The following is a 14,999-nucleotide window of genomic DNA, read 5'->3' as shown; positions in this document are numbered from 1 at the left end:
AGCCACCGCAATGAGAAGCCTGCGCACCGCAACAAAGAGTAGCCCCTGCTCGCCGCAAACTAGAGAAAGCCTGTAACGAAGACTCAATGCAGCCATAAATAAATAAATAAATAAAACATGTAAAAAAAAAAAGTTAAAGGCAGTGCTATCTTCAACGGAGACACTAAGTTAGTGAACTATTCTCTCTCATCAGCCAACTGAACTAAAAGTTTTGAGGCCCTTTTAAACCAATGCCTGTTTTATAACTTTCTAAAAAGTATTTCAGTAATTTTTGTTAATCATTACATTAACAGTAATTATATACTTAGAGGATCATAGTACTTAAAACATCAGTAACCATGGAACATCTTTAACCTGGTCAGATATTTACTGATAAGGCATTATTAACTTATTTTTTTACAAACAACCTTACAACAAGATAAATGCACATCCCAGCAACATTCTTAGCAGAGGAAAAGGTATCCTTATGGTTTTCCTCCAGTAACCTAAGATAACTGGTGTCATCATGAAATAGCCAAAAAAAGTTATAAGATACAAGGGCTAACTTTCCACATGATCAGACTAACTTTTAAGTCAAAATAATGTAAAACATCTTACAAAAATTTTTATGTCTTTAAAATGTGATTTTAAAAAGTCCTACCATATGGTAGTAAAAACATTCATATATAATTTAAAATTCTCAAAGCAGCTTCTATCTGAAACGGAAAAAAAAAAAAAAAAAACCCAAGAAAAAAAATTGACAGTAATATGTATTGTTTCTAAATTAAAAGGTTATTTTTTTGGTAGTTGTGCTTACTAATTATTTTGCAGGGTTTTTAAATTGTTCATTATCAAAAAAGACCCAAAGTATACTAATACAATTGAGAACATAAGAAATCTGAATCTTTGCTTTCAGTATCCTTAGATATTTTAGAGCTATAGGATTTATTTTAAAGTAAATTCAGTAAAGAATATTTACTATCATTTATGAAAATAAGGATCATATTGATAAAATAAAGACCTCCATTTCAATTAAACATTTACTGAATATTTAGTACATATCAGGTGCTCTAGTAGGTGCTTTTATAAGATTCTCTGCCCTATATTTCTAAAGTGTTAAATCGAAAACTTTCCCAGTAAACACTGTCTTTTAAATGGTCGGTATGACTAGTCACATAATTATATCTAATTTAAATATATATTGTTCTTGGTATATATATAAATCTATAGTTATACACTTTTAATGTATATTATATATAATTATAAAGCTATATGCATAGAAAAATTTTTTGGTTAAACAACTTGTCAAAATGAATGGTAGGAATATTGCTCATTTAATTAATGCAAACCACCTGTCAACTACCTATAGCAATCTGTACTTCAGTGTTAAAAAGATCCAGCTGAAATGTAACTTCTCTAATTCTAATCAGAGAAACTATTTTTTTCCCACAGCTAAAGGGGTCACTTGAAACACAAAAACTAGCATTGTTTTTCTGTGATTAGGTTACAGTAGCTTAAGTCTCTAAACACCAGAATGCCTCACACAGCTGTTAACTGTAGACCAGGGGACTGGCTGACATCTGCTTCTTGCTTCTTTCGTTAACGGTTCACTTCCAGGTCCTTAAAAAGACTGTAGGCTTTCTCCAAAGATAATGTTGGTTGCATCTATGTCTGCCTTCTACATAGGTGGCTTATTCTGGTTTGTCACTCTCCATACAATGCAAATCTGAGTGAACTCACATCTGTCACCGATCGACCCAATTCGTGGGCAATCTTTTCCCATCGACCTGGGGTTCCTCCTGGGAACTTAACCATACTTCTTGTCAGCTGGCTGAGGTCCTCTTCTGTCCATTCAGGTGCCTGCAAAACATTAAAGAAAAAAAAAATAATTCAGAGAATGTTCGCTAAAACATTTAATAAACCTGTGAAACCAAGTATTGGCATTATGCTTTCTGCAAAAATAACAATGTTAAAATGTATCTACTAGTTTAGGTGAAGGTCTGAGTTGCATATTTAACATTAGAATGCAAAGCTCCCGCAGCCTTTTAAATGCTCCAACGTACACCAAATAATAAAGAAGAAATACTGTGAACCCAGGCTCTTAAAGACATTAAAAAAAGAAAGACAGTTGTTTTGAAGTGCACTGTGTCACTAATGCTCACAAATGCCTCATGTGAGCTTACCACAGGTCTTGAAGTTTTTAAGAAAAATGATTAAAAAAGCAAAAAACTTTGTAAGTGTAAATGAAAATGTGAACAAGTAAATGGACTGATTCAGAATCAGAACCGAGACAAAGATATATTTTTTGTTCATTCTACGTAACGATATTTAATTCTAAAAATCATGTATCTTCAAGAAGTTAATTTATCAAGTGCTAGCATTTTGTAAAACTTGAGAACAGAAATTAGAAACTCCTGCAGCCAAGACTTAAACCACCGGGTCCATGCAAAGCAACACTTCCTTTTTGAGAAGGTAAATAGCTTCTAAAAGTTGATCAAATTATTAAATTGAATAATAAAATACCTTAAAGATTATAAAAATTTTTTTTTTGCAAAAGCCAAAATTCTCAGAGCAAGCATATTCTCTGCATTTTATTCAGCATTACCACCTGGTGAAACCCAAAGTTGAGCAAAGCAAAAGAAACCATCATCAAATAACAGATAACCACGTTACAATTATTTTACGTTACAGCACTGAACTATTTCCTACCAGAGGCAGTAGCCACAATGGTAAAACACAAGACTCTAGGAGTCAGCAGAGAGATGGAGGAAGCCACCTTATTTTCCTTTAATTAAAAAGAAAGAAAAAAAGAAAGAAGGAAGGAAACCTCTGAGACAAATACCTTTTCTAATCACCGTTTCCGATAATGAACAGGCACACATCAGGCCGTATGCATTACAGGACCATCAGCACAGACAACAGTCAGAGGTGAGTGACCCCAGGGACTATCTCCACAGCTACAGCAAAGCTTCTCCCTGACACTAATCCTCCCTGTCATTCTCCCACTGTGCTCTAACCACGCTGACATCCGCCTGCCTCACCGCAAGCTTAACGGGGCCCTTCCTGACTTTTTACTGTCTCCCCCAATCAATGGTTCAAGCGTGCTCTTTTCACCATGTCCAAATGGCAGCTTCACTCATAATCAAAGTGCACTGCCCCTGTTAAAGGGCTTTCCGAAAGGCTCTCCCATTTGCATTCATTTGCAAAGCAAACTACTTTTATTCACTTTGTTCTGCTATCAAGAATGTTCCCTGAAGCAGATAAATTGGCATAAATACAACCTGCCACTTAAGAGTCAGTAAATAATAGCCAATAGTAGGGAGGATTTTATCAATCATTCTATTTTGTATCCACTAAAAGCTGAAAGCCTCAAACATATTCATCAGTACAACCCTTATGAAACATGCATAAATTCCCTTCTATAAAAAGGTAGCCTGCACTGAGTATGGTCAGAATTTCCTTGATTATTTAATGAATATCAGAAATCTAATTCTCCATATCAGATAATTTAAAAATTTACACTGAAGGTTTTTTACTTTCTTTTTGCTTGTTTGCTTTTACTTAGGGCAAAAAGCATTATTGAGATATTATTTAGACGGACATAATTGGATTTTCTAGGAAATCACTTTTGCTAAAAAGCTGCAACTTGAATAACTATACCAATTGGCTTCAAAATGCAAAAGTTACGAAGCATTTAAATATAAGCTTATAGTACAAAGTCATACATAAACAGCATTAAGTTGACGCTGCACAGAGATAGAGTATTCCAACCATATAGTATATCAATGCAACTTCACACTAAATCAGATCTTATTTCTGCATTAATTATAACAAACACATCTTTGTAGCAAACAAAATTGTCTAAAATGTCAATAATATAAGCCATTTTTTCACAGAGTAAACTAATTCTTTAAAATAATCTATTTTTAATAGATTGGCCTTCCAAATATGCTGCATATATCAACAATGGGCATTAAGAATCAATCTAATTTTAATTCCTTGTTAATGAGTCTAAAAGGATAGTGCCACTTTTTTCTGGAAAGGAAAAGATTTAAATCAAATATTTGGATGAATATCCTGAAAAATCATCTACTTCTTTGAAAATCTTTCCTTTTAGTTTCACTGTTATTTCACAGCCATGATGTTATTATTAATATTAAAAAACTAGATCAATAATGACTGGGACCATAATCTGAAATCTTTGAAAGAATCCTGTTAGCAGTTCATTATTCTCTCTCTTCCAGCTGTACGGCACTTTGGTGAATGTGTAATTCCTCAGCAATAGTTGGTTGTGTCTTTAGAAGCAACAGAGCCGACTGTGACCCAGCTACTGCAGCAGCCATGAGGGTGGGCTTGGTGTGAACGTATTCTCCTTGCTCTAATCTGGAGCCAGCTGTAGCTCTGAAAGTCAAATGAATGCATATGCATACCGCTTTGCCACTTAAGACCACGTGTGTCCAGTATCACTGAGACACTGGGCCAGAAATTCATCTCTACAGTAAAGTAATGGAAGACACCCCATGGGGTGGGGACAGCTGTTGTGACTACACAAGCATTCCAATTTTGCATCAGAAAAGCCCCGCTCTGGGAATAAATCTCCATACTGAATAAAAAATAAAAAGTTTTCAAATTATTTAATACATTTATGTAATGACCCCAAAATATATCTGCTAAAGTAAGAGCTGATATAACATTTAAATTGTATTCTCTCTACCCCTTTGGGATAGACTTTTGTCATAAAACGAGCTAATGTTCAAAGATTCAGTGCCTTTGAAAATCCTTAATATTCTTGGGGGATAGGAGTTGGAGGCTGTAGGGGAAAGCACACTGTACCTTTAAAGTAACCTATACATACCTTTCCCCTCACAGAGTTAGTTAGACCGTAAAATGTTAATTACAAACTCAGGCAATTTATTTGGTACTGAAAACTTATGACCCAATTAAAAGAAAAATTTTAAATGTACTTATTTATTGCATTTTCATACTTTATTGAAACTCCCTAATGAAGAATATTTATGTTGAAATGACTTATTAATGATCCTTATTTATGTAATTACAGACCTTACAATTTTGGATTCAACAATTTTTAACAGATTCAGCTCAATTCATGAATTCTCAAATTTTACCTAGGAAATAATATCCTTACATAGCATCACCCAGTTAAAATATCACATATGCATCTAATAATGTGGATGGTATATCTAATGATCGAATAACCTGCTACCCTCTCATTCTACATTCTGTACTGACATTGTGTTTTAGAATGTGCATTTGGCTTTCAGCTATACAATTTTCATTTCCAGTTTGAAAATTGAGCAGTTAATTGACCTTGACTATATATGTGGATAAATGGTATATTAAAAAACCCAAACAACAAAATTAAAAACAAATCACCTCTAATGTCTTTTCACTCTTAGGAGGAGAAACTCTTCTTTGAAGAAAACTTGCAGCTCATCCTAAGCTAGTATTATAGTGTTGTGATACTTTAGCAGCAGTCGTTGTGACCAGAAAGGTCTTCCCATCTATGATTTAGCTACCTTGCCAAAAGAGAGATCCCCTCTGGACCAGTGATCCTAAAATGTGGTCTGGCGCCAACCGGTAAATGAGTTTGTTACCCACCTGTGACAAACTTCAGACACTTAACAGCAGTTGACCGCTGCCACCACAACCAAGAGCAATCAGCAGCCTCTTCCTTTAGAGACTATAAGCCAGTTGGGTTAGTTGTCAAACTAGCCTGGTACGTCACATGAAGTGCGAGCTGCAATCTTGTTCGGCACAACAGGACTACAGCTTGGTCAGCGGTAGCCGGAAATAATTTTTAAAACCTGGTCCTTCACTATAGAAAATTTGAGAAACAAACACTGCTCAAGACAATGCAAATAGTTCAAATTCCTTCTTACCTCCTTTTTTTTTTTAGGAGCAACAGTAAATACTTGGAGCTCTTGAGAAATGGACACAAAGATGTTTGATCCATTCCTTTGCAAAACATTTTATGCCACTAAGTGTTGGGGGGGACTTGGCATGTAGTAGAAGATTACACCAGGTACAGGGAACAGCAAATTGCAGAGGCCTTGAAGTGGGAGCACATCTAGGATGTCTGAGGAACAGCAAGATGACCAGGGTGGCCAGAGCAAAGCAAGCCGAGGTGGCAGGGGGAGGAGGCGAGGTCAGAGGGGCAAGGAGGTAAAATCACAGAAGGGCTCGGAGGCCATCACAAGGACTCTGGCTCATTTACTCTGCCTGACACAAAGCTATTGGAGAGGTTTTTTTCCCTTCAGTTGGTGGAGAGCTTATTTACCAAAGGGGCTATTTACAAAGGTGTGAGTGGAGGGGAGCCACAAGAGCTAGTGCACTGACAGTCCTGACAGCTCAAACCTGCAAGAGAAGATGCCCACAGAGTCAGCCTGCTTACGAGGTGAGAGTGAAATCAGGTGCAGGGCAGCAGTTGGCCTGAGATGACCACATCCAGAACCACAGCTAAGTAGGTTTGTGATAATTTACTGCACAGGCCCAACAGTTGATGATAAGGAATAATATCAGGGTGGGATAAGAATCTCTGAAGTCTTTAATGACAGTACTAATCTCTCTCTGCCTTTTTTATTCCTTTACTCTCCTTCTGTGGGGATTCAGAAAGGAGTAACGATAAATAAATGTGATCAAGGGGATATATTTACCCAGAAGAATATGATTTTACGTGGAAAGATTTGTGAAGTCTTATTTAAAACTATGATATACATTATTCAAATTCTAACCTAAAGAGTACGTACTAGAATCATCTATTCATGGTAATTTAATATTGAAATAAAGAGCTGACACCATCGTACGATGTTTGACTGCCGATAGCTTTGAAGCCTCCCCTCTCCCCTCCCCCCTGTGCCCCACATCTGGGTAAGGCCTGAAGGAAGCCTGAGAGGCTGAAACCTCGCACATCCCTCCGTCCCTCCGTCCCTCCGTGTGTGCGAGAACCCTCATCCCAGCCCCACCCCAACCGCAATAAAAAATCCCAAACCAGCCTCCTTTTCTTTCTCAGGTAATTCTTGGGCCAACATGGAAAGCCTGCCCTGTTTTCCCCAGAAAGCCTCGTTATATAATCAACCTTTTTGTATAATCTTGCGGGGGGAGGGGGGTTGTGTGTGTGTGTGTGTGACATTATCAGTCCTGACACTGGAACCAAATTTTGGGTATGGAGGTGGTAATGCTGTCCCTGCAAGGTGGCCAACAGCATTGGGAGCAGGATGTCTAGAGGGGGGGCGACCACCACCCGGGGTTATCTTCTCTTGCTTTGGTTTGCTGACTGGATCTGCTGCCTGGTACTGCATTTGCTGAGTCCTACCAAGCCTCTGTCATAGATTTAACCCACCTAAGTTGGAAGCGTCGATGATTGGTGTTCACAGAGAAGAGTAAGGGATCAGGGACCTCCTTTAAGTAGCCTTGGGTTGTGTGTCTCAGCCCAGACTCATCTGTGTCTTAGATTGAGTTGTGTCTTGATTGATGGACTCAGGAGAAAGACTCTTAACTAATGCTGCTTGTGTGTCTCAAGTAGGTGGTGTTGGCCCTGTTCTAAAGAGGGCTCGGGGAAGAGAGCTTGTTCAGGCCCGCTGGGTAGTCACCTGTATGGAGGAACAGCAGTCCCCACTTGAAGAGCAGTTGAATGACTGAGATTCATACTCCTAAAGGCAGATGGCTCACTAGGACCCTATAAGATGCTTTTGCTGCTTCTGCTGCCTGTGTCTCTGTTGAAAAAAACATCTTGATCCTCAGGGTTATAGAGAAGAACACCCCTGGCATCCCTGTGGCACAGCCAAGGTGTAAATTCAACCGCTGTCACGGCGAAGGACGCTAACCCTGACGATACTGATTGGAGGCTCTCTGGAGGAAGAAATTTATAAATATGAGCAGTGCAGAGAAGACCTCCCTGAAGCATACCCAGTAACTACCACCACCAAAAAACCCCAAACCAAAACAATAAAAATCCTACAGGGCGAGCACACTGGTCTGCTAGGGCTGCCGTAACTGAGTTGCTTAAACAACAGAAGTCTATTTCTTCACAGTTCTGGAGATTAGAAGTAGGAGATCAAGGTGTCATCAGGGTTGATTTCTGATGAGACCTCTTTCTGGCTTGCACATGGCCTTTGCTCTGTGTGTGCCCACGCAAAGGGAGGGAAGATCCCTGGCCTCTCCTCCTCTTCTGATAAGGACACCAGTCCTATCAGATTAGGGCCCGCCTGTATGACCTCACTTAACCTTAATTAATCACCTCCTTAAAGGCCCCATCTCCAAGTACAGTCACGTGAGGGTTAGAACTTCTGCGTATGAAGTTGGGACACTATTCAGTCAGTAACAAGGAGGAAACAAACAAAAACTGAAATGGAAGTCCGTAATTTGGCCCAATTGGTAACTGAAATTTTACTGAAAGAATTTCTACAACAAAAAGATTAAAAGGGCAGATTGGCTTTCGTACCTCTATAACACTGGTTCTGAATTAGTTTAACATTTGCTGAAACACAGCAGTTGGATACCTTCATGGCCTTAATCAATAATGGGGCTCAAATTACAGTTACACTGGGCATCCCACTAAATTTAAATAAGGTACCCCCTATAATCTTCGGGCAGTTACTAAACATGATAAAGAGGACAAACAGGTATGCCTTACCTTAACCACAGGAAGTACTGTCTTGCCTAAATTTCTCATGATCACAGTACCCATTGTCCTAAAATGTGCCAGTGCTCATGGACTCTCTGACTCAACAAGTAATAAATATTTGTCACAAATTATCTTGATAAAATGGAACCCCATGAACCTCTTCTTCCCCCATTAAAATCGTTAATATGGCCCCATGTAAATTAAAACAGAGTCTTTAATGATTGAAACCCTTTAGACAAGATGTATTTAGAGAAGTGGTGAGTATCCCCACCGCTTTGCCATTCAACAGCCCAGTTCACCCTGCTCTGAAACTTGGGAAGAATGAATGTGCCTCACAGTGGATTACCCGTGAGCCTGGATTGCTGTGGGCCTCGTTAAGGTCCCTGTAGCCAGTACTACTGAATTTACCAAATTCATCCAATCAGCAAATGGTAAATATTTTGCTGTTATAGAATTTGTTGAATATCTTTTGTTCAGTGCCTATTTCAACAGCCTCTTGACTGCAGTTTGCCCTCCCCTCCAAAGGGCTATGACATACTTCACCCAGCTCCCACGGCGGGCAGCTCACAGCCCTGTCATTGCACGCAACCTCTGAGGGCAAGACCTTAACTACATCCTTCTTTCTCTAGGGACACAGGTATGACATTACCCTGATGATTTCCTCTTTGACACACTCGTTCAGGACATACAAATACAAGGTGCTCACAAAAAGGGGATGGGCCACTGCCTCACACACAGGGTAAGGCCCCCCTGCCACCTCGGTGAGATTCCTGAAAATTATTTGGGAAACTGAAGGCTGCACTCTCTGTGACACTGTCAAGAAACAGCTGTTGACTCTCAGCACCCACAACTTCTTTTAGGCTTTTTTTTGTGTTCTGAAGGAAACATATTTCTCATTTACAACTTGTACTTAAGCCCATTTATTCTGTTACTTGCAAATTAGCTCACTTTGAATGGGGCCCCCTCTAACAAAGGGCTCTAGAATCTGTCCCAATCGCAAAATAACAGACACTCCTGTTAGTGCCCCCCAGAGACTCCTTCACTGTAGACGTTTTGGCAACCTTCTCTCTGAGTTAGGATACCAGTTGTATACAACTAATCACTTTAAAATGTCAAAACCATAAATATTTGGACTGTTAAAATTAAACTTTTGGTCTTTTAAAGAAACTGCTTAAAAAATGAAAAAGAAAGCCACAAACCAGGAGCAAATATTCACAACACATATCAGAAAACAAGATTTGTATCACAATTTGTTTATCCATTCTCCTACTGATAAACATTTGGGTAGCTGCCGGCTCTGGGTTATTATGTATTATGAATACAGATGCTATGGATATTTGTGTATAACTCTCTTAGTGGTCATGTGTCTTAATTTCTCTTGGATAAATACCTACTGGTGGAATTGCTAGGTCATAGAGAAAGTATACATGTCACTTTATAAGAAACTAGATAAGTATTTTTCCCAAGTATTGTTTTATACTCTAACCAGCAATAAATGAGGGTTCTTGTTGCTCCAGATCCTCACCCACACTTGATATTACCAGTTATTTTATTTATTTATTTATTTTAAAAGAATAATCAGGAATTTATTTATTAATTTAATTTTATTTTTTGGCCATGCCATGCAGCATGTGGGATCTTAGCTCCCCGACCAGGGATCGAACCGGTGCCCCCTGCATTGGAAGGACAGAGTCTTAACCACTGGACCTCCAGGTAAGTCTCCAGTTATTTTGACTGTTCTGGTGGGAATGAAATGTATCTTATTGTGGTAATAATTTGCATTTCCCAGATAACAAATGATCTTGAGTATCTTTACATGTGTTTAATGACCAACTGAATAGCTACTTTTGTGAAGTATGTGTTCATTTGTTAACTGGGTTGCCTTTTTATCAGTCAGTTATAAGAATTCTTTATATTTTGTGGACACAAGATCTTTGTCAGATATATGTTTTGTGAATATTTTCTTCCAGTCTGTAACTTACATTTTCATTTAAAATTCTTCAACTTTTATTTTGAAACAGTTGAAGACTTACCTAATTCCCATATACTCTTTATCTAGCTAACTACGATGCTAATAGCTTATGTAACCACTGTGGTTACAAGCCTCCAAGATGGTCCTCAGTGATTTCTACCTCCTTGTTCAGTCCCCTTCCACAGTGCCTAGAGCTGACCTGTGTAACTAACAAGATATTGTAGAAATGGCAGTGTGTGACTTCCAAGGATAGTTTATAAAAGACACTGCAGCTTCTGCCTTGCTGTCTTTGGGACAGCAACAACAATCTCAAAATCTGGAAAGGGAACAGCTTAGATCCTGAGAGATATGGGGAAGGGAGGACTGTTAATAATTTTGTCTTTCAGAATAGGCCCTGGAACCTTCCTCATGAAGGAAAACACCCTGGTGCTACTCTCTCAAACTGTTCCAAGTGCCTTAAATTTAGCTGGCTGTACCACAATTTGATCATTATTGCCTTAAATATTTCTGACAATGCCATTAAAAACAGCAGATGGCCCAGATCCTATATATTCCATGCTAAACATCCATCAGCACCTTTGAGTGTCATCTCTATCCTCATCCCCATGGCTATCACTCAATAATTCTGTGGGGAAGAAAAATGTGACTCGGCTGGCGGCACTGACCAACATGACAGGTTGGGCTGACGACTTCAGGTAGTTGCTCAACAAAACAAGGACTAGACTCCATTATTAAAAGTGAACTGGCCCCGCTGAGAGGAGTGTAGGAAGCAGGGTCAACTTGTTCCTCCCCCTGACTCATAGAAGTCTCATATGTGATGTACTACCACTGCCCTAATAATTGTAAATAAACTTTCTTTACAGGGTCATCATGTGCATGCACCTCAGGACTACACTTTGGTGCAGAAGTAAGCCATCTTTTTTTCCTTTATTCCTGAAAATACAATGACTTGCACCCTGGGAGTAGTCAGAAGAGACGTTCAAGTGTTTAAGGAAACACCACCAGCAGGTTATGTAGCCCTCAGACGACTGAGAAGATCCCTCCGAAATGAGGGACAACTGACTTGTAGTTCATGTGCTCATTGAGGAAGGTATCCCTACAATGGGAATCATCTAATTTTAAAAGGTGGTACGAAATTTGTTCCTGATTATTTGAATTGACCAATTACACTGCCTACCATGGTGGTGGAAGACACTCAGATCAGCCTCAACTTTCTGGCCAGGGTTGTTACTGGTGACCCAACTGCCACAGATTTCTCCTGTGGGCCAGGGTGGAAGCTTGCTAAAGCATCCTGCTATACCAGAGGCTTGGGGAACTGGCTTAAAAATGCTGATATTCTGGCTACTGCCGTTGCTGTGAGTAAGAAACTGTCCTTTATTTCTGATCAGGAGTCTTATTCTTCTATCACCATTCATGAAACTGTGGCAGGCTAACTTGTTAGTCTACAAATAGTGTGAAATTGTAGACCCTTCACAGTTGTTGACAGTATGTACCTTTTCATTTTCTTAATGGTACCTCTTGAATGACAGAGTTTTTAATTTTCATGAAGTCCAATTTATCATTGTTTTCTTTTATGGTTAGTGACTTGAGTGTCCTGTCTCTAAAGGCTTTACCAATCTCAAGGGTAAGGTAGGGGTCAAGGTTCATTTCCTATTTCACAGTTGCTCCAGTACCATTTGTTGAAAAGACTATATTCTTTCCCCTTCTGAATTGCCTTGATATCACTGTCAAAAATCAATTGACAGACTGTAGAGAACAAATGTATGGATACCAAGGGGGAAAGGGGTGGGAGGGGTTGGGAGACTGGGATTGACACTATACACTATTGATACTATGTATAAAATAGACAACTGATGGGAACATACTGTATAGCACAGGGAACTCTACCTAATGCACTGGGGTGACCTAAATGGGAGGGAAGTCCAAAAGGGAGGGGATATCTGTATGTGTATGGCTGATTCATTATGTTGTGCAGTGCAGGCAAACACAACAGTGTAAAGCAACCATACTCTAATAAAAATTGAAACAAAAAAAGACAAAGAAGAGAAACAAAGAGAAGTCAAGAAGAAAAGGAATGTAATCACTAAAGGCAAATATAAACATTTTAAATTCTTAAAAAAAAATCAATTGACTGTATGTATGTGTCTATTTCAGGGCTCTTTTTAATGTTACATTTATCTATTTATCTATTGGATGCCATATAATTTCCATTATAAGATAAGGAAATTGTAGTGTTGTGCTAATTTTTTTAAAGATGTAGCACATCACAACTTTTTTTTTTTGGGGGGGGGGAAATTAAAATTATTTTAAATTACAAATAAATATTCCATCTATTTAAATCTTTATCCCTGCTTGTGGAATAATGCTATATAGTCTGCAAAAGGGCCTAAATCAGGACCTGGGGTCTTTGTTGTCTTTTTTAGCTACACCTTTCTAATGCTCTACAAAACTTATATCCTGTCTTACTCTTCCTGAAATAATAACACTATCATCACCTATAAGGTTAGGGAATTGGCAAAAAGATGTAATAATTTTCTTAAGGCCACCTAGAAAGTCAATACAAGAAGCCAAAGATTCAAAGTTCTTAAAGAAAAAAAAAGTATTCTGGATAAAATTATAAATGATTAAGACCCAACATTTACTATATTATTTACTAAGATTATATAAAAGATATGTGTGAGTGTGCATTTACTATATTATTCAAAAGAAAGACTCTTTGAAAATGAGCATTGGTAAATTTATGTTAGAAAATCTTTGTGCCATCATTATTGTTTTCTATTGTTTTTTTTAAATGTTGAAAAGTAGGAAAAGCTTTATAAAGAATTACATTACTATTTACTGCCTAAAACTTTATCGCTTTGAGAAAAATGAATAGTAAAGCGTAGAAAATCAAAGTTAGATATATATACTATTAGACTACTTAGGATAAAGTTATATCATATTTAAGACTAACGATGTTAATAGAAAAATTTTAGAACATGACACTGGCTTTGATTTAAGACCGCATGAAAAAGCAGTACAAATTAGTTTTTTTTAGTTTTGGAGGACATGCATTAGCCCACCAGCTTGTCAGTCACGCTTTGAAATTCAAGCTTAAAAAATGTATTGGGGACTTCCCTGGTGGCACAATGGTTAAGAATCTGCCTGCCAATGCAGGGGACACGGGTTCAATCCCTGGTCTGGGAGGATCCCACATGCCACGGAGCAACTAAGCCCGTGCGCCACAACTACTGAGCCTGCACTCTAGAGCCTGCGAGCCACAACTACAGAGCCCGCGCGCCTAGAGCCCATGCTCCATAACAAGAGAAGCCACCACAAAGAGAAGCCTGCGCATCACAACAAAGAGTAGCCCCCACTCACCGCAACTAGAGAAAGCCTGTGAGCAGCAACGAAGACCCAACGCAGCCAAAAATAAAATAAAATCTTTAAGAAAAAAAAAGTATTGATTTACCACTGACATAATTAAAATTATATCCTCTTGTTGGACTGACCCCCTTATCATTATGTAATACCCTTTCTCTGTCTCTTATGATAAGCTTTGTTTTAAAGTTTACTTTGTCTGATATAAGTATAGTTACCCCAGCTTTCTTTTGGTTTCCATTTGTATAGAGTATCTTTTCCCATTCCTTCACTTTCAGTTTGTGTGTGTCCTTATATCTGAAGTCAGTCTCTTGTAGTCAGTATATTGATGGGCTAATGCATGTCCTCCAAAACTATAATTTAAAGAATTATAGTTGACCCTTGTACAACATGGGTTTGAACTGCATGGGTCCACTTACATGCAGATTTTTTTCAATAAATATGTACTACAGTACTACATGAAACACAGTTGGTTGAATCCACAGATGTGGAACTGGGGATACGGAGGCCTGACTATAAAGTTACATGCAAATTTTTCACTGTGTGAAGGGTTGGTGCCCCTAATCCCCATGTTGTTCAAGGGTCAACTGTAATACCAATCCTTCTCTAACTCTTCCAAAAAATAGAGAACACTTTCAAGCTCATTTTAAAAGGCCAGCATTACCCTGATACCAAAACCAGACAAGGAAGCCATAAGAAGAGAAAATTACAGGCCAATATCCCAGATGAACACAGATGCATTTTAAAATCCTCAAGAAAATATTAGCAAACCAAATTCATTAATACAGTAAAAGTATCATACACCACGATCAAGTGGAATTTATTCCAGGGATGCAACAATGGTTCAACATGTGCAAATCAATGTGATACACCAACATTAACAACATTGGTTTGTTAACATTAACAAAATGAAGGATAAAAATCATATAATCATCTCAGTAGATGCAGAAAAAGAATTTGACAGAATCCATAAATATCCATTTATGATAAAAACTCTCAAGAAAGTGGGTACAGAGGGAATGTACTTCAACATAATAAAGGCCA

General features: G+C 38.3%; 1 protein-coding gene across 2 annotated transcripts in view; it reads right to left on the bottom strand.

Annotated features, from left to right (window-relative positions):
• The window catches only part of DNAJC1 (DnaJ heat shock protein family (Hsp40) member C1), a 360,201-nt gene that overhangs the window by 30,179 nt on the left and 315,023 nt on the right, over positions 1–14,999 (bottom strand). For both annotated transcript variants that reach the window (XM_059911166.1, XM_059911157.1), the window contains exon 9: positions 1,720–1,839. In XM_059911166.1, the coding sequence (XP_059767149.1) occupies positions 1,720–1,839 (120 nt within the window). The remainder of the gene's footprint in view (positions 1–1,719; positions 1,840–14,999) is intronic.

This window comes from Balaenoptera ricei, chromosome 2 (genome assembly GCF_028023285.1).
Source record: "Balaenoptera ricei isolate mBalRic1 chromosome 2, mBalRic1.hap2, whole genome shotgun sequence".
NCBI classification, from domain to species: domain Eukaryota; kingdom Metazoa; phylum Chordata; class Mammalia; order Artiodactyla; family Balaenopteridae; genus Balaenoptera; species Balaenoptera ricei.
Note: the sequence above shows the minus strand (reverse complement) of the source record. Positions and strands in the feature narration are given on the sequence as shown.